Source organism: Blastocystis hominis (genome assembly GCF_000151665.1).
Source record: "Blastocystis hominis, Singapore isolate B (sub-type 7) whole genome shotgun sequence assembly, scaffold_1".
Lineage (NCBI taxonomy): Eukaryota > Bigyra > Opalinata > Blastocystidae > Blastocystis > Blastocystis hominis.
In genome coordinates this window covers 363,436-382,311 of record NW_013171816.1, presented here as the reverse complement: position 1 = coordinate 382,311, position 18,876 = coordinate 363,436, and the positions used below count along the sequence as shown (strand labels likewise).

General features: G+C 50.1%; 7 protein-coding genes; 5 read left to right on the top strand and 2 right to left on the bottom strand.

The window, feature by feature from the left end:
* Positions 1-1,822: 1,822 nt before the first annotated feature.
* Positions 1,823-4,973, bottom strand: GSBLH_T00000739001 (uncharacterized protein; the record flags this gene model as incomplete). XM_013038988.1 has 10 exons in its annotated part: positions 1,823-1,980; positions 2,011-3,323; positions 3,354-3,536; positions 3,567-3,838; positions 3,871-4,309; positions 4,344-4,427; positions 4,460-4,537; positions 4,569-4,640; positions 4,675-4,823; positions 4,859-4,973. The coding sequence occupies 9 exons, from the start codon at positions 4,971-4,973 to the stop codon at positions 3,084-3,086; spliced, it is 1,632 nt and encodes a 543-aa protein (XP_012894442.1). The 3' UTR covers positions 1,823-1,980; positions 2,011-3,083.
* A 75-nt stretch (positions 4,974-5,048) lies between these two features.
* Positions 5,049-5,772, top strand: GSBLH_T00000738001 (uncharacterized protein; the record flags this gene model as incomplete). XM_013038987.1 has 2 exons in its annotated part: positions 5,049-5,495; positions 5,526-5,772. The coding sequence occupies 2 exons, from the start codon at positions 5,049-5,051 to the stop codon at positions 5,664-5,666; spliced, it is 588 nt and encodes a 195-aa protein (XP_012894441.1). The 3' UTR covers positions 5,667-5,772.
* A 91-nt stretch (positions 5,773-5,863) lies between these two features.
* GSBLH_T00000737001 (uncharacterized protein) lies at positions 5,864-6,351 on the bottom strand. XM_013038986.1 has 2 exons: positions 6,296-6,351; positions 5,864-6,263 (listed from the first exon to the last, which is right to left on the bottom strand). The coding sequence occupies exons 1-2, from the start codon at positions 6,333-6,335 to the stop codon at positions 5,884-5,886; spliced, it is 420 nt and encodes a 139-aa protein (XP_012894440.1). The 5' UTR covers positions 6,336-6,351; the 3' UTR covers positions 5,864-5,883.
* A 413-nt stretch (positions 6,352-6,764) lies between these two features.
* Positions 6,765-8,108, top strand: GSBLH_T00000736001 (uncharacterized protein; the record flags this gene model as incomplete). The annotated part of the gene is made up of 1 exon (XM_013038985.1): positions 6,765-8,108. The coding sequence occupies one exon, from the start codon at positions 6,765-6,767 to the stop codon at positions 8,106-8,108; it is 1,344 nt and encodes a 447-aa protein (XP_012894439.1).
* A 225-nt stretch (positions 8,109-8,333) lies between these two features.
* On the top strand, positions 8,334-9,800 carry GSBLH_T00000735001 (Ribosomal protein L6e; the record flags this gene model as incomplete). XM_013038984.1 has 2 exons in its annotated part: positions 8,334-8,514; positions 8,546-9,800. The coding sequence occupies 2 exons, from the start codon at positions 8,334-8,336 to the stop codon at positions 8,848-8,850; spliced, it is 486 nt and encodes a 161-aa protein (XP_012894438.1). The 3' UTR covers positions 8,851-9,800.
* Positions 9,801-11,461: 1,661 nt separating this feature from the next.
* Positions 11,462-11,901, top strand: GSBLH_T00000734001 (uncharacterized protein; the record flags this gene model as incomplete). XM_013038983.1 has 2 exons in its annotated part: positions 11,462-11,545; positions 11,578-11,901. The coding sequence occupies exons 1-2, from the start codon at positions 11,477-11,479 to the stop codon at positions 11,899-11,901; spliced, it is 393 nt and encodes a 130-aa protein (XP_012894437.1). The 5' UTR covers positions 11,462-11,476.
* A 1,927-nt stretch (positions 11,902-13,828) lies between these two features.
* On the top strand, positions 13,829-15,145 carry GSBLH_T00000733001 (uncharacterized protein; the record flags this gene model as incomplete). The annotated part of the gene is made up of 4 exons (XM_013038982.1): positions 13,829-14,389; positions 14,419-14,583; positions 14,618-14,712; positions 14,743-15,145. The coding sequence occupies 4 exons, from the start codon at positions 13,829-13,831 to the stop codon at positions 15,143-15,145; spliced, it is 1,224 nt and encodes a 407-aa protein (XP_012894436.1).
* Positions 15,146-18,876: the final 3,731 nt, after the last annotated feature.

Below are 18,876 nucleotides of genomic sequence, written 5' to 3'. Positions count from 1 at the left end.
TATTGAGGAACGCCATCCATTGTCTCACACACGAGGACATGTTTGCCGTCGTTCTCTGGCATATTGATGAGTATGTTATCGAGCTTCTTGAACGTGTAATTGTTTGGATTGCTGCTGAATATGTACGACAGTGATTCATTCAATTTACTTTGGTTGATTTCGTTCATAGTGTTTGACATACACACTCCTCAAATAAACTCCATTCATATTCGAATATGTGAACATGTTGAGTGAGAAACGAGCGAAGTCCAAGACCATTGTGGAGAAGAACCTATACAAGCTGTTGGCAAATTCAACCCATGGCAAATTCGTGGAGACTGAGTTGAAACGAATGAAGGTGAAGTTCGCTAACATATGGAATGAACGTGAGGCAATCATTCAGAAGCATGGGTACGACATGATCGCTGGGACTACCATATTTTCCGAGAATCTGATCGGTATCAAGCTGAACACACCTGTGCGCAAGGTGTTGAAGCCATTCTTCATCGGGTTCGCCATTCTGGACATGTCCAAGCACATCATCTACGATTTCTACTACAATGTGATCAAGACGACATTCGATAGCGTGGAGCTGTTGGGACAGAACACGGACTCGCTCATTGTGCTGCTGAGCGACAAGGGAAACATCGTTCACAAGTCGTGCAATATGTACAAGTCATTCGATTTCTCATATTTTGGATAACACGAGCTTTTTCCATAGACAACTCGTGAACTATTACGATCATGAGGTGGACAAGAGCAAGTTCCCTCCGCTCTCATCATTCCTCAACTTCAACAAGAGGATACTGGATCCTATCTTCAAGGACGAACATAATGGGCTTCGTATTACCAAGTTCGTGGGTCTCAGACCCAAGATGTACTGCCTGGTTGATGAGAAAAACGTAGTACTCAGTGCGGCCTAGGGAATATTTCGCAGTGTGGTACTCGATGGTGATAGAATGAGTGTGAAGAATATCGATTTGTACAAGCGTGTTCTCGAAGCAGAGAAGAAGGGAGATGCAATCGTTGAGGGATCGTTCAAGAGAATCAACAACCAAGGATTCGATATCACCACCAAGGAACAAACCACGACCCTCATGACGTGCACGGACAACAAGCGTTGGATCTTGGACGACAATGTGCATACACTCGCGTTCAGGCATTACCAATTGAAGGACATGTAAAGTAGAGATTGTTTTTACTTTGGGCAGTCATGGAAATGATGTAGGGGTCCAATACTTGTATGGGTCGATCCAGGAGAACATTCCATTGGTAGATGAGCCTTGGATAAGCATGGAGTAGTGTAGGGGAGTTTAAAATTTGCCGTACATGACTTTCTTTTTTTACTATAGACAGCAGGGGGAACAGGGGAAATCATTGACTCTTCAGAGAGTCGTTATGTATTGGCGTGTTTTTGCGCGATAATTTTTGTTCCCTACGGCGTACGGCGTCAGAAGGGTGCTCGGATTCTATAGGGACGCGGGCGGAGAGGCGGTTTTGTAAGGGCAACGTAATTGAAAGGTAGAAATGGCATTTTTGGCGCGAAAAAGGCTGCCAATAATTTTCACGCTATACACGCCAATTCATAACTACTAGGGTTGTAAATTGTAAAGAGAAAGAGAAAATATGTACTGAGAAACAAGCTTGAAAGTCCAACTTGGATAGATGACCAGAATCAGTGATACTGAAAAGGAATAGTGCCAGAACCAGAATTCATACCTCAAGTAACAATGCTTTATTTTTTACGATTCAGTGTGCTCTATACCTACGAGGAAACAAAAAACAATCCTATTCAACCTTCATCCATTTCCTCCATTCCCACATTACTTCTAACAAACAAACAATTCAAGATTGATAAAGACTCATAAGACTCGACAAGTTGTTAGCCAATTCCATCTGCAACTCCTTATAATACGGGAAACTCCCCACATATTCCACTATTTGCACCATCCCCGCCATGATCTGCTTCACCTGCTCCCTTGGCAACGTTCGCGTAACCCACTACATTTCATCACCCTCCTTCTGGCTTACCAGATAATCCCGGTTTGTAAAGAACTGCTCCAGGAGCTTCTTAAGCGATTTATCCGAGTCCCATTCCCTCATAAGCGTCATGACGGCGAGCTGAAAGTTGGCCAAATAATCCTCTTCTTGCTTCGGAATCACGCATCGAATCTGCTGCAAAATGACTACAAAATAAGGGGAAGAGCGAGTGCCGCACGAAGAACCTTGTCTAGATAGGTGGAGACAACATCGAGCGACTTGTCGTTGGTAATGTCGAAAAGATAGGAAGTACCGAAGCGCTAGAAATCACAGAATGCACGGGCAGCACACAAGATAGGGGACTACAAAGCGGAAACCGGGAGAATCCTCGATCTGAGCGAGATGGCAACGAATGGAAGCACCGATGGTGCCGAGGTTCACGCCGCTGGCGGGGTGAAGAAGAGAGGGGAAAAGTTTGTAGAATATCGTCTTTTTAAGCTCACCGTCCAGCTCGCAAACCATCAAATAGGCGAGAATGGAGTGTTGTACTTCCGTAGAACTGGTTTTGTCCGGAATATATTTTCGGTAAATCTGAAGAACATATTGCATAGAATACAGGCCGATATCTTTATGAAGGAGAGTTAGAAAAGTTTGAATCAGGTTTGTTAAAGAAGGGTCCGTAGTGGACAATTTATACCAGTACTAGAGATGAGAGCACAAAATAGAACGCTTACGGTGACAACACAGACTTGCAGGTTGTAATGAATCGTTCGAATAAATTCACATTCGAGATCCATGTAGTTCCCTTCCAGCTTCTGCTCATGGGAATTAACAAAAGTAGAGTTATCAAGAAAACTCAGTTGGCTTGCGCAGGCTAGAATATTGTTGATCTGCTCGCAGTACAGTTTCTTCCGCAAATTGAAAACATAGGTTCCCTTTCGATAATCCAATTGGGAACGAATAAACATGAAGTAGTCATAAATGTCTCTATAGATTGGTATCTGTGCCGGGATGGCATTCCCAGCAGGATTTCCATCAATACCGTTCATAAAAGAATTTTTTGGAAAGCCGAGTTTGTCTCGCTTTCCAGTCCGTTTGCAACAAAAAAAACTCAACCCAAACACTTAATCCTCTTCCGCTGGCGCTTGTGACTGAGCACCCATGTTCCGACCTGCACTCATCACCTCGTCCACCAATAGCAGCTGGCTGGCGATTACCGTGCTCAGCTGGATAAACTGTCGTTTCACGCGGTAATTATCCCACACGCCCTCCATAGACGGCAGCATCACCTTTCCCGTCACCACATCAATCCCTCCCTTCATTCCCGATTTCTGAATCTCCTCCTGCACCTCCAGAATCGTATCCTACACATCACACCGCCTCTCCTTCCCCACCATCACATCAAATCCGCTATTCTCTGCCAACGTCTTCGGGATCACCAGCAGCGCCTCTGCGAACGCGCGCACGCCCAGCTTCGCCTTTCCCTCCACCGTTCCCGCCATCTTCATCAAATCCTCGTACGCCGCCAGCTCGAACGCGCCCGCTCCGGGCACCAGCCGGCCGTCCTCCAGCGCGTTCTACGCCTCACCATTTCCGCCCTCCACGACCTTCACCGCGCGGATTCCGTCGCGCGCCGCGTCCTTCAGCTGCGCCACGACCTGCTGGTTGGGTCCCTGGAGCAGCAGCGTGCAGGAGAAGGGGTTGCGGACGTCCTCGACGAAGCAGAACTTGTCCTCGCCGACCGTCTGCTCGTACACGTGCCCCGCGAAGCCCAGAACCGCGGGGGAGAGGTCGTCGACGCTGTTCATGGGGATGCCGCCGCAGGCGAGGGAGAGACGCTCCATGTTGCGTCGCTTGGCGCGTCGCAGCGCGAGGATGTCTACGCGGAACTCCAAAAAAAAAGGGGAAAACTGGCCTTGGCGAGCATGTCGAGGGAGAGCGGATCGATGCCTTTCTGGTTGATCACGACGAAGCTGCGGTCGCCGTCCGGCGGGCAGAGCGTGTTCTTGAAGTCGATGATCTTGCGCACCTTGTCGTCGGTGAACTTGCGCTCGGCGGCCACGAGCTCGTCGCGCTCCTGCGCGGTGCTGTACACGAACGACGCGTTCGTCTCGCTTTTCTCGTACTCCAGAGACACGTTCAGGATCAGGACGTAGCAGTTCTTCAACGATTTCGGCATGTCCGGGTGCCGGGCGCCGTGGTCCAGCACCAGGCCTTTCACCAGGCGACTGTCCAGAGCGTCCTTCGTGATCATCTCCATTTGCTCGATCATCAGGATGTCCAGCGGTTTGCCAGGACGCTTCACGGTGAGCACCGCGTCGGTGACCATTTCGGTGAGGTGGTCCGCAAGCTGGACGTTATGCAGGGAATGATGAGAGAGGTACGGTTTCTTCGAGCTTGGTGCGCAGGGAGGTGCGGGCCACGCTGTAGAGAAGCTCGTGGTCGTTCTCGATGTCTTCGATAGGCTCCTGGGATCGAAAGAAAGACAATAGAAAAGTACAGCGAACGTGTCGAGGAATCGGAGACATTCCGTCTTGGCAATTTCAAATCCATCGGTCAACAGACGCGGATGCACGCCCTGCATTGAGAAGGAGCAACGCTGCACCTACTTCGTTCACATAGCGAGCTGCCACCTTCATGAGTTCACCAATGAACAGAACCGTCGATGTTGTGCCGTCTCCCTAGAAAAATAAGGCGATTCCTTTCAAAATGAACAGTAATATCGTCCTGAGCAGTCGCCGTTCTAGCAATCAGCGAAGCGGTAGGATGCTGAATTTGCATTTCATGGAGCAACACGTTTCCGTCTTTTGTCAACTTGATTTGCCCAGAACTCCCCACGAGCATTTTCATGGTACCTTTCGGTCCTAGAATAATTATACAGAGTCTCAATAGAGCGCACCCAAGTTTGTTTTGAGAACTTCCTGCATTCCAGAAGCAGCAGTGATCTGAACGGCCATTGCCTGCTGCTTTTTTATGTACTCTGCCTTTGGATTTAGCAGGTTAAGACTCGACATAGTAACGACTTTTCTATAGTATTTTCAACAGAAATCGCGGGAATAATCGATTCGAGTCAACTCAAAAAATAAACCATGACGAAAAAGACAAAGACGCGTCGCTATGCGGTAAAGGCGAAGATATTGTCAACCAAGGACACTCGCATCGTTGCAAACCAGAAAAAGGAGGAAGAGAAGGAAAAGCAGAAAAAAGAGGCGTTGGTACGTCACGTTGAGCAGGTGCCGTCCAGTCTGTTCTTTAAATACAATACCGCGCTCGGTCCTCCATTCCGAGTTTTGATCGATACGAACTTTATCAACTTCTCGATTCAGAACAAGCTGGACATTATGAAGAATCTAATGGATTGCTTGCTTGCAAAGTGCATTCCTTATATCACGGATTGCGTCATGGCTGAGTTGGAGAAGCTGGGCTCTCGCTATCATGTTGCTCTCCGTCTGGCGAAAGACCCTCGCTTCCAGCGACTCACCTGCTCTCACAAGGGAACCTATGCTGATGACTGTATTGTTGAGCGTGTTCGAACTGTAGGCGTGATGGGTTGCTGTAAAGGGTAGAATCGTTGTTACATCGTTGCCACCTGCGATAAAGACTTGAAGCGTCGGATTCGGAAGATTCCGGGTGTTCCGATCATGTTCATTGTGAATCATCGCTACACCATTGAGAGACTTCCGGAAGCCTTTGGTGCTCCGAAGTAACGCGGCTTCGAAGAGTGGAATCCGTCATTGCTTGTTTATTTAGTTTGCTATTATTGTCATTTCATTCTTGTTTTAATCGGATTGGGGAGAGTTTATGTAATGTACATGATCTTGCGTGTATTTGTTTGGAAACAGGAGTTTTTTGAATTGGTGTTGCATTCCGTATCGATTGAAAGAGAAAATGAAACAAAGAATGGAAAATACAAGGACTTACGTTTTATATCTTTGATTCCAGCTCTGACACACGCTCGCTCATGCGGTCCAGTCTCTCATAGGTGTCCACACGGATATCGGCAAGAGCCTGCTCCATTTGGTGTGCACTATTCCAAATCTGTTGGTACACAAAGAAATAACCAGCAACCATTGCAAAGGCACATCCATAAAGGAAAGGTCTCACCGTCGAGCGTTTTTTCTTGGGTTGCTCCTTTGCCACCTTCGGAGCCATGGACTGCATCTTGGGTTGTTCAACTACCATTTTCATAGAGGAGTCGGCCGCTTTTGCAGTCGACACAACAGCTTTCTCTGCGGCCGGTGCAGCTGCGCTTGCTCCCTCTTCTACAATATTTACAGCGGGTATTTCAGCAAAGAATCTCCGCACTAGCAAATCACACAAAGAAGAGAGAGAGTACGAGGAGAAACGATGCGATAGCCTCTTCGAATAGCGAGCATGATAAGAACTGTATAGAATAAAACAAGGACTGACTTTTGTGAGGAATGGGTTATTTCAAGAGGTGTATAATGACTTATTTCGTTTGTTAATAGCAGGAAAATTGTTGAAATAAGAATTACAAGGAGTGAGAATGGTGTAATAATAGACATAGGATCTAGTTATAGCAAGAGTGAACAACTCCAATTATTTCAGCAACTATTGATTGTGGAACATGCTTATTGATCTGAAAGATTTGTACGGTAGATAGCTGCACTATAAGCAGTATCATAGAGTAAAAGGAGGCTACTGTACCAAAGTACAGCAATGCGAACGATTCTCGCGAAATCGCATGACAATCGATTTGATTTTGAAATTCGCGCTGGAGCTCAACTCCATAAGAATTCTGAATCCCTGAAAGCTACAATTTTTCTGAAGGGAGTGTAAAGTTCATGGATAATTTTTCCTTCTTGAACTTCTTCGGAGAAGCAGACAACCCAGGATATCTGGATCCAAGTCTGGGATTGTCCACCTTGCATCAAGTAGACACGCATCAAGTCGCCGAGATGTATCATTTCGAAGTCGAGGAGGAAAAGAAGCGAAAGGAGGAAAAGCGAAAAGAGCTGATGGAGCAAATAGCCAAGAAGGAGCATTTGTTGTCCCTAAATCGCGCGATCCAAATGCACCTGCAACAACAAATCGATTTAGTTACGAGTTTTCTAACACAGGAGTCGGAATCGGAGTCAGAGGAGCTAACGAGCGATTATCTACTCTCGTTTCCCTCCACCTCTCCGTCCTGCTTTTTTTCTCGCAAGCGGAAGAACTACCCTCGTTTTGTGTCGTCAGAAGGGAAGGTGCTTTCTGTGGCCTCCATCAAGCCGCTTTCCATCAAACGCTGGACACTCAAATCGGATCAAAAGCTCACCTCGTTCGTGTCGTCGCAGTGTACCGAGCTCATCAAGAATTTGTCCGTTCCGGAAGAATTGCTTCCCCATTGCCATCGCTACAATGCCTCGACCAGCAAGGCGGAGAAGGACCAGCTTTTGCACGATATGATTCCTGTTCTGATCGGCACCTTCTCGTGGGAGTCGATTTCCATCGCAGTGGGACACACCTGTAATGATTGCTTTGTCCACTGGCTGAACTGCTGTGACCCGCTTATCAACACGGATCCGTGGTCTCTTGAGGAAGACTCACAGCTGTATTCGATTGTGAAGGAGAAGGGAGGGAGAGATTGGCGGGAAATTGCTTCGGAGTTGAATACGAGGCGCACGCCGTACCAGTGCTTCGAGCGCTTCGTCCGCGTGCTGGAGATCGAAAACTACAATCAGAAATGGACAGCAGAAGAGGACAATGCCGTGCTGGAGGGAGTGAAGCAGTATGGAACAAAGAATTGGAAAAAGGTGGCGCAGCTTGTGCAGACGAAGCAGTGGGTGCAGTGTCGCTCGCGGTACTTCCAATCCCTGCGCTTTCAAGGGAAAAAGGGACGATGGAGTTCATTGGAGAATAACCGTTTGCTGTTGTACTTGCTGTTTTACGGGCTGGACGACTGGACGAAGATCGCCAACCACATGGTGAGTCGGAACGTGATGCAGTGTCGAGATCGTTGGAAGAACATTCTGCATCCCGACGTGGTGAGTGCTCCCTGGACATCGAAGGAGAATGCTCTGCTTCGAAAACTCACGCGGGACAAGTCTCGATTGGTGTGGAAAGAAATATGCAAGTCGTTCCCTGGGCGTACTGCAGACGCGTGTAAATCGCATTATAAGACCCGAATAGCTCCTACAACCTTCTAGATTGTTTGTTTGATTCTAAAGTGTACCGCTTGATTGAATTTGGCGATTAATTATTCAAGTATAAGGGTGGGGGTAAAAGGGTTCTGGTTTTGATAGAATCAATTCTATTGTCTCCACCAATGTAGGTTTGCGCGTCAGTGAGTGGGAGTGACGATGGGTCCAATTCAGCGATTTGGTGTTGAGAGCGAGAAAAGTGTTGATTTCTAACGAAGTGTAGAGTGCGCCATGTCTAGAGTCGTTCCTAAGTTCTTCCAGGTTCGTGCTCCTGCTACGGAGAAGCCAAAACCGACGAAACTCCGAGCTTCGATTACTGCTGGAACTGTTTTGATTCTCCTGGCAGGTCGTTATGCTGGAAAGCGTGTCGTGTTTTTAAAACAGCTCGCGTCTGGATTGTTGCTCGTGTCTGGTAGAAAGTGCGTGTAGCCGGTGATTTCCAGGTCCTTTTACATTGAACAAAGTCCCTTTCTTGCGTGTCAATCAGTGCCATGTGATTGCCACTTCTACCAAGATTGATATCTCTGGTTTGAAGGTTCCTGCTACTCTCGACGATAGCTACTTCAGCAACAGTTCTGCGAAGAAGAACATCGACGAATCCACCAAGAAGGAGCGTAAAGCCCTCCAGGAGTCAGTCGATGCCGAACTGATGAAGTGCATTGAGAAGGTCCCCATGATGAAGGAATACCTGCATGGCCGTTTCTTGCTCTCTGGTCGTTCTGTCCGTGTGCATGATATGACTTTCTAAAGAGCTACACAATATAAAGTTGTGGAGATAGTGTTGTTTGTTTTCTATAAAGAATGGAGGTGAGTAGAGATGAGACTGCGGTTGTTATTAAGGGGACGATAAATGAAGTGAGTTCACAAACGAAAGAGAATGAGGGAGAATAAAAATGACTAAAAACCGTTTTCCAAAAATCGGGACGAATTTGTAATTCAGCAACAGCGTACATTTTGTTTATTGCAGAGAGTCAATTCGTATAGATGGAGGATTCTGAGAAGGAAAGGATCTTTCCATTTGGAGAGAGCGATTTTATCGTGGATAACTTCAATCCTGAGCAGTTTCTCGCAAAATATTCTGCTACTTGTGATCTAGAAAATCTGAAATCCGATCTGGCTGCATTTCTGAGTCAGTGCGAAAGTGCAATAATGAGTATAATGAATAAGGATTATCAGTCGTTCATTTCGCTTGCGCTTCGCCTGAACGGTCTGAAAGAGAAGATGGAGAGCATCCGTTCTCCTCTGGTGGATAATAAGGATCGTTTGCAGCAACACAAGGAAGATTTGATAAAGGAGTGCGAAGTACTGTCGAATTTGCTGAAACGGTACCAGGAGATTGAGGCGAAAAAGCAATCACTCACTCAGTTCCTTCATATTCACACCATCATCACGCAGTCAGTAGCAATTTACAGTACTGTAAGTTTTTTTATTGCTTCTCAGCGATTTGAAATCTAACGACTAGTTCAGTAGTAAAAACCCAATGCAGTTGGAGGTGATGGACTATCTGCTTCTCGAACGTGTAAGTCGCAATCTGGCCCAGGTGAACAAGCTCCTCTCTGCCTACACAATCAGTTCGAGCCCCATTGCTTCCTCACTTCTAGCGGACTATCCCTTTTTAATCATCTGCAAAGATCGAGCCGACACGCTTCGCAAGAAAGTGGTCAACTCGCTTCGCCAAGGCTTCGACCGGAACGTCCAAGGCAACACCGCCAACCCGTACCCTGTTTCCACGTTTCTCCCTATCTCTCTAGCAAGCTCACCATCATTCTGAAAAGCTATGTTATCCTTAACATGATCCCCGAAATCGAACAGTACTACCAGGAAAACTTCCTTTCCCCCTTCCTCGACTCCGTCATCACCCGCGTTTCCCCGTTTCCACCTTTCTCACCCGCAGGAGCGCGTAGATGGCGACACGCGGAACAGCGGGAACGGCTTTTCGATGCTTCTGGACACGCTGCGCAGCCACATCACGCACAACTGCACCGCCATTCTGCAGAGTTCCCGCGGGATCTGCGTGGATTCCCGCCCCGCCTTCAACTTCCTCCTCGTCTCCATCTGGTCTCCTATCGTCGACTATTTCTTCCGACGCATTCCCACCATTTTCGTCCATCTTTCAAAACCCGATCACTTTTAGTCCTGCGGCTCCCACGCGCTTTTTCAGCGCAACTTCATGCTCGCCGACGGCTTCCTCCGCTTCCTCGCCCAGCTCGCACAAAATCCCGCCGATTTCTGGAATTTCCAAAAAACCATCGCTTTCCAGAAAAAGTGGGAAATATCCTTTCCCTCCTTTTTTTGACCTTTTTTTGGCACTGTTTTGACATTATTTTGACATTATTTTGACATTTATTTGAAATTTATTTGAAATTTTTGATAATTTAATACCCGCGGGAATCCTTCACTGCGCAGCTATCCGTGTACGCCACCTCGCTCTCCCTCGACTTCATGACCAGCGCCATCGCCGCCCTCATGAAGGAAACGCCCGCCAAGGAAACCACCGGTAGGCGTTCCCCGCGGGAATCACGCGCAGATAGCGTGCAGGCGCGGCCTCGCTGCGACGTGCCCTTCCGTAACGCCCGGAGCGCGGTACCCGCGGGAAAGGCGTGTGACGTAGGCGATCTTCGCGCTGATGCAGCGGTGCTTCGCTCCCGCGGTTTTCATCCCGCAGTGCGCGGGGAGCCTGCTGCAGCTGGCGTTGGCGCTGTGCTCGCGCTATCTGAGCTTCGTGCAGGAAACCGTCGAGGTGGGCGCAGGGCGCGGAGCGTTCAAAATAGGCGGCAAACGTCCCTTCCCGCGAAGTTTTGATCGGCGGCGCCGCCAATCCCACAACCCCTCCCTCCCCCGCGGGAACCACTGGAACCACTGGAACCACTGGAACCATCGGAACCGCGGGAATGGGAGGTAGCGCAGGAACCGCGGGGAATGGGGAGAACGCGGTGGGGCTGTTGGTGGATCTTCTTCACGTTTTCTCGGATTCCCGCGGTGACTCTTAGGATCTATTATTGTTCCGGAACACTCTGCAGGATTCGTTCTTGACGCACGTGGCGGGCTGTCTTCCCCGCGGTTCTCCTGGCTTCGATCTGGTAGCCTCGGCATTTGATTGGCTGTTCGGCCACGCGGGCGTTTCATGCATCAAATCCGCGGAAGACGCGCTTCTACGCATCCTGCTGGGCAATTCCCTGACGATCCTGGGCAATGCCCGGTCGGTGACGAGCAGTTATCGCATGACGAACAAGGCGGGTAGGTCACAACCGCGGGAATGAGGAGTAGCGCCAACGAGCCAATCATATTACGTGGGTCGAATCTTCGCGGCGTTTGACCAGTTTGACAAGGCGTACCGCGGGGCATTGCAGGTGGATGAGGCGCTGTACGCGGAGATGCGGCGGAAGCACGCGGAGGAGGTTTGTAACGGTTATAAGGCGCTTGTGGGGGATATTTTAGCGACGGTAGAACCGCGGGGATGATGATGATGATGTAGATTGCGAGGATGGAGGAAGTGCTGTCGAAGCATCGGAAGCGAGTGAGCGCGGAAACGATGATGGAAGGCGTGGATGAGACGGATGAGGAGAAGATGAAGCATCAGCTGGTGCTGGATGTGAATGGGCTGCTACCGTATATGAACGAGTTGAAGTTGCCGGTGCCGGAGTCGTACGGAGAACTCGTGAAGATGGTGAAGAGCGCGTATGCGAAGAAAAAGTTGTGTGTTTGTTTGCATCAAAGAATTTTTCATTCGTGTCCATTTAGTGGTGTAGTACGATGCGGGAAGAGGCAACAAAGAACGGCTACAGCGAGACGAAAGTGAAAACACAAGGGAATTTGAATGCGTAGGTTCACCAGCCTTCTCCTGTATCTAATGATGTTTCTGTGTTAGGGCAAGTAGGAGGCTTCAATGAGCTAAATAACTCGTAAGAAGACACAAGCCAATGGGACGGAAGCTTTAAATCAGCAGGGAGCCCACATTCGAGATGACTCGGAGGCTGTAAATCGTGAATTACAGGTTTTCTCCTGCTTTTACTGATCAATGTAGGAATCGGACCTTCTCTCATCCGGGCACTATGGGGGAGCCAGCCAGGTGGATCAAGTCCAACCCTCGATGGCTGCGTATCTCCCATCGCAAAACCCTGTTCATCAGCCGTTATTTGTTTGCCAGCGGCTTATTTTTGTTTTCTAATTCTCTAGACAGCCTACCAACAGTCAGGAGCGCAAATTCCGTTTTTTTATCCATCTGTGACCCCCTCTCTGAACGTGGGTGTGTCGCAAAGCCAGCCCTTTATTTCCGCGATTACGCTCCCTCCCAGCGCTCCTTCCGCCGAGATCGACGCGATGCAGCCTCCTGCCTCCACTCTCCGCCACCCCGACGACCGTTCTCTCGCCATGTCCCAGATGGACATCATCGATGACGCGCTTCCCTCCTACCAGCACGACCTTCCTCCCGACGCCCCCATTCTCGTCAGTCTCCCCGCGGAAAGCCAGGAGCCCCGCGGGGACGCGCGCCAAGAAGCCACCTACGACTACCTCGCCGAACTGACCAACACTTACGCCTCCCTCAGCCCCGAGGGCGTCCCCGCGGTTCTCCGCCTCAAGCGGCACAACTGCGTGGTCTGGGACTTCCCCGTGGGGGAGAAAAAAACCGCAAAACTGCGGCTCGGGCTGCAGGAAGGGCAGCTTTTTCTGGCACTAGACGACGTTTTGGGCTCGATTTGTGGAATTCCGCTTTCCCGCGACAAACTCGCCGCGCTGGTGAAACCCCTGGTGCCGGTAGGGCCGGATCCCCGCGGTTCTGGGTAGTGGGAGGAGAAAATCGCGGTTATCCAGTTCGGCGATTTGGCCTACGAAAAAGAGGAGTTTTTTGTCACTTATGAGGGCCTGCTTCGCCTCAGTTCCCCGCGGTTCCCCTCGGGGCAGGTAGGATTCCCGCGGGGATGCGACGTAGCGTCTGCGGAGGCAGTTCGCGGGTCCGTTGGCGGGGTTTTTGCGCGCTTTGAAGCGGCAAATGACGCAGGCGTTCGGTCGGGAATGTTTGCTGCTGAAAAACGTGCTGAACCGCGGGTCGGTGGCGGGGCAGATTCCCGCGGAAATGGACTCGATCATGCGGGCGTGGGTGTATTACCGAATGCTGACGGACCGCGTGGAAACCGTGTATCACCGCGAGAAAGTGAACAATAATAATAGTAATAATAATAATATCCTGGAAACGGAGAAACGGGGAAATGGGGAAGCTGGAAACGGGGAAATTGGAGGTGGTTCATTCATTCATTCATTCAATTCATTCAATGATGGGAAATGGGAGTTTCATTGGTGAGGTTTCCACTTTTTAAATCGAGTTTCCACGTTTACCTCTGTTTCCACCTTTGATCCCTTCCCTTCCTGTCAAATCGAGTTTCTCCTTTTTGGTTTCCCCTTTTCGGTTTCCCCGTTTCCCCTTTTGTTCCCTTAACCGGTCCCCCGCGGTTCCCTATCCCTCGGACTCGGCCCCCAGCGCCCTGTTCCCCTCCGTCCCCGCGGGAGCCGACTCCGTTCCCCCCGCGGATCGTCCCGCGGTTCCCCGCGACGCGGTCGCTCCCGCGGGAACGGACGGTCTTCTTCTGCTGCACGACCCTCCGCTAGCGAAGCGCGCGCCGCTCCCCGCGGAACTGGCTCCGCAGGCGCTGCTGTCAGCAGAGCGTCCCGCGGGGGAGCTGTTGGAAGGCCACGCGCTGGAAGAAGCGGTTCCGCGGGGAGAGTCGGGGATGCTGATGGGGAGCGGGACGGCGGCGGGGCTGCTGGAGTTCGCGCTGCCGCAGGGCGGACGCGGCGAGGCGACGGCGGGGTACGAAGGGGAGTACGAAGCGATGCTGGCGGGCAGCGGCGAGGGCTACATCGACGAGGGCGGCGCCATGCTCATGGAAATGGACGCGGCGCGCAGAGCCGGCGCGCAGCCGGGCAATGCCGCGCAGCAGGGAAGTGCTGGACAGACCGGGCATGGCGGAGAGGCCGGCGGGGAGGCGGACCCCGCGGGGGAGAGCGCGGAAAACGAGACGGGCGTGTGGACGTCGACGCTGATCGAACACTCGCAGAGCCGCGTGAAGAAGGGGAAACGGTGTCCCGTGTGCTCCACGCGGTGCGGGAACAGCTCCAAGTTCTGCAGTGTGTGCCACTCGCCGTTCAAAACCATCTCGAAGACGGGTAGGGTCGGGTTCCCGCGGGGATGTGTAGTGAAGCGGTATCGGTGCAGCGTGGAGGGCTGCGGCGCGCTGTTTCACTACGAAAGCCAGCTGCTGGCGCACATGCGGACGCACAACCACATCAAGGTGAGTCCCGCGGGGAGGGTCGAGGGTAGGCGTTCCAGTGCAAGATCTGCCAGAAGTTCTTCGCGACGAAGAGCGGTTTGACATGTCATCTTCGCATCCACAGCAACGAAAAACCGTATCTCTGCGATGTGGAGGGGTGCAATAAGCGGTTCCGCACTTCCTCTCAGCTCCATCAGCACCAGCTCCAGCACACGGTTCCACGTTTCCACGATTCATGATGCTGTGTAGGGCGAGCGTCCGTTTAAATGCGATTTCCCCGGGTGCAACGCGGCGTTCCGAACGAAACGAATGCTGGAGCCGCACCTCCGGTCGCACACCAACGAGTTTCCCCGTTTCTCCGATGTGATGGGTAGGCCGTCTCCGCACAAGTGCAACGTGCCGGGGTGCGGGAAAGTGTTCAAGTACCGGTCGGGACTGCTGGCGCACATCAAGAGTGCGCATGACCAGAAGCACGCGCTGCGCTGTCCGGTGAGCGGCTGCCAGCAGCAGTTCATGAACAATGCGCAGCTGCGCGAGCACTACGAGCGGCAGCATCCGAATCTGCCGAATTCGCTGTATGAGTCCCGAATGCCGTCGTCTCTTCCCTACATGCAGATGTCAGCGTTGTCGATTGAGGGAATGGGGAGGGGGATGATTCCGACGATGCTTCAGCAAACGACAAACGTGCCGCCTATCTCGGTTCGCGGGTCGGGAGAAATGCGGTCTGATAATGTGATTGCGGAAATACCGATGATGAACGACGTTATGGACAAATAGCGAGTGGTTGTGTTTGTTTGAATGAGTGAATAATAATTATTATTATAATAATGAATGAGAGAGGGGGGATTTGGGGATAGTTGATAGGAGAGAAGGAAGAAGGTGTGGGTTCGTGGGAAAAATATCATGGATTTAGAGAGAAGGATAAATGATTAGAAATGTTGATGTAATAATAAGCCTAATATTCTTTTAGAGTGTACACATTGCGCTCCCATACACTCAAACAACCTGATTCTAATTCCATCCCCTCCATAAGTAGGCACACAAACTCACTTTCCTGCCTAATTCTCATCCATTTCTTCACTCTTTCAATTCAAAAATAGAAAAAAACTAGAAACAAAAAAGCGACCAGGCGGGATTGAACCGTCGACCTCTCAATCTGCAATCGAATGCTCTACCACTGAGCTATAGTCGCTCTTGCTTTTTCTCAGAAGACACGGACTATCAGTTCCCTGTTATTCTGTACAGGTATCAAACACACTTATTGTCTACTCCAATGCTAAAATATTTCAAACGAACAAAGAATTGGCTTTATGGGCATTTTTTGAAGTTTGTGTTGTGGTTCATGCGAAATGTGTGGAACTCGTCGTTTGTACTCACAATCCTCTCTTTTTTGTACAAAAGGACTAACCTGCAAAAGGTATTTTCGGAAACGCGGATTCGATTGTAGGCTGTTGAGCAGTTCTCAGATTATGTCAATCGCTTTGTGGAGGATCATATTATCTATTTCAATCGCAAGAGGCGCATTGCGCTTGTCGTGGAAGCCGATAACGCAATCGGTTACAGTTTGTGTAAAAAGCTAGTGAAAAAGAACTACCACGTTATTATCGGTGTTTCGGATTTGAAAAGAGCCATGGTGTAGGAACCGAGTTTTTTCGCCTCAGAACGCAGGATTAAGTCACGGTTACTCAAACTACGATCCTACGCGTGTGTTTCCATCGTAGCCATCGACATGTCGAATCCGATGAACGTGATGTACGCGGCCAAGCGCATTCTCCAGAACTACCAATCCCTGGACGTGCTCTACCTCAACAACAGCATCATCAACATCGACCATTTCAATTGGGATGTAATGCGCGAAGCCTTCCTCACCTTCCGCCTTCCCTACTTCTGCAGCACCGGCCGCACCAGCGAAAACGGGAAGAACTTCGTCACCGTGAAGGGTTCTGGCACCACGGACCTCGGTTTCTCCCGCGATTTCTGCCTCCAAGTTTTGAGTCCGTTCATCCTGGTCATGGAGCTCAAAGACCTCCTCAAGGAGGCGGAGCTGCCGGGCCGTGTGGTCTGGACGGGCTCCACGACGTGCAATCGCGCGGACTTCAGCTTCTTCGACCCGCAGCACGTGCGCAGCGAGAACAGTTTCTACGGCTTAAAGTACTTCGTACATCTGCTGCAGCCCGCGCTCAACGAAATGCTGCACCACACCGGCGTGCAGAGCTTCGAGGGCTGTCCGGGCGTGATCATTACGGGGTCGACTCCCGCGGTTCTGAGGCGATTTACGTGGCTAATCACGATTTTTGGGTAGATTTGGGGGAAGGGTGGGACGTAGATTCTTCATCCCGACGATCCAAGTGCAGGCGTATAAGGGGTCGAGAACGCTGCTGCATTTGGGAACGCATCGGCAGCAATATCGCGACTTGGAGCCGAATCACATGTACACGATCTATCGGAGTGTGCTGGGATTGCGTCGATGCAAGTACGTGAAGGATGTGGATATCGCGGAGAGTCAGAGAGTGCTGACGGTGAGGGCGAAATGCGAGGTTGATGCGTAGTACTTAATGGAGTTGTACAAGAAGCTGAAAAGAAGCGATATGCTCGTGGATGGAGTGTTTGAAGAGGTGAAGGGATACAGCGATTATAATATTGTGCTGATGAATCGGAGAATGAGTATGTAATCTGCGATGTTTGTTTCATAATTTCGGTTTCGATGGATACTTCGATTGAAGCATTTGTCCGCATGGTGGGAGTGCCCGGAGTGAGTACGGACGCCTTGCTGCTCTTAGTCGATGCGATGTTCGCGAAGGGGAAGGGGAATGACTGTTTGGATTTGGACGATGGGGAATTAGTGTGTAGGGAATGAAGAACAGTGGATGAACCTTGTGAAAGGGACTCGATTGGAGGAAAACAGCGCAGAGAGCGTTGCTTATGTTTGTATTCATTTGAACGGTTTATTGATAGTTTCTGATCGCATCTCGACTTCAAGAAACGTTCTCTTCCCTCACCCTTGAGCAATCGACTGCTTACATGGAGTGGTGCGTGTTGTGGGCGTTGAAGGTTTGTTTCTGTATTTTAATATTTGTTTGATGTGGTAGTCAAACGATCATCGTATCGTGGATCTCTTCGCTACGCACTGCGGAATTGATCAAACAAATAACGAAAGTATCTCAATGATCTTTGAACAATTCTTGAAACTCGTGTACGATGAGTTTTGCCTCTCCTCGAACCTCCTTTTCCTACGCAATGCATCCAAATGCATCTCAAAATGGATTGAAACCAAATGGATCGGACACGATCAATTCCATGCATTATACTCCTCCCTTTCTCTTTATCTCAAACTCTCCACCATCCCAATCCACGAGTCTTTAGACCTTTTCCTCGCCTCTTCTCTCGATCTGCTCGGAGTTCACATCAACTCCCCCGCTGCCCAGCAAACCATCCAATCCCTCTTCGATTCTCTCTATTCCCGCGGCAACGAAGAATTCCAAACGAACGCTCTCTTTGTGCTCCAAGTTTACTTCGAACGGCTCACCGGCTTTGTGGATGTAACGCCCGCGATGACGCTGATTCGATCGAATTTGATGAGCGAAAGCGCGGCGATTCGCAAGTTCGGGCTTTCGCTGCTCCATTCGGTTCTCCGTTTCTCCTTTTCGCATGTTTCCCTGTTTCCCTGTTTCCACGATCGAGAGGAGAAGGAGTGGAAGGAGTGGCGGGAACGGACCGAATCTCGCTGGGAGTTATTTTTGTCAATTTATGAAACGATCGACGAGTTCGCAACGCATCTTTTGAAGGACGTTTGGGGTCAAATTTGGTCGATTCAGTGCGATGAAACGCCCTTCGAAGAGTTGAAACCGCTGCAGATCGATGCGAAGTGGATCGAAGTGTTGTTTGATCGGGCGTTACGCCACGCCAATCCTCAAATCCGCCTGTTTGTTGTCGTTTCGTTCCTTTCCCACCCCAATCGATTTGACTTTTCGTTCTTTTTACTGCACGTGCTTCCACTTTTAAACGACAATCTTTATTACAAAGGCCCTTTATACGGCGTAGGCTTCCAACTCCTTCATTTCATCCAACAAACAGCGCGCCTCTGCGCAGAAGCCAACACACTTTCCAGTTTTTGTCGCGATTTGATTCATTCGATCAGTTTGCACATTTCCAATCCTTCCGCTTATCAATTCCTCCTCGCCTTTTTCGATCCCTCGCTTTGTCCATCCCCTCCACACTCCCTACAGGACGATGTGAACACAGCTAGCTCCACAGCCGAGAGTTTGACTCCCGAGCTCATCGATTCGGTTTGTTCGTTTTCGATTCCGTGGAAACTTCCCTTGGATGAAACGCTCTGCGAAGATTTGACGCTTTTGCTCGATCGAATTTCCACACAGATTAGTTTCGTCGTGTTGCTGGATAAAATCCGCAAGGGGTTGCTTCGAATTCTGTTGGAACATACCACGCTTACCGAGGAGCAGTTGATTCCCCGCTCTTCCTGTCACTGCTGTAACAACCGACGACTACTG

Coding starts and splice junctions, on each gene's coding strand:
- GSBLH_T00000737001 (XM_013038986.1), bottom strand. CDS start 6,335: ATGCTCGCTATTCGAAGAGGCTATCGCATCGTTTCTCCTC. Junction 6,264..6,295: donor CTATCGCATCGTTTCTCCTC/GTACTCTCTCTC, acceptor GTGATTTGCTAG/TGCGGAGATTCTTTGCTGAA.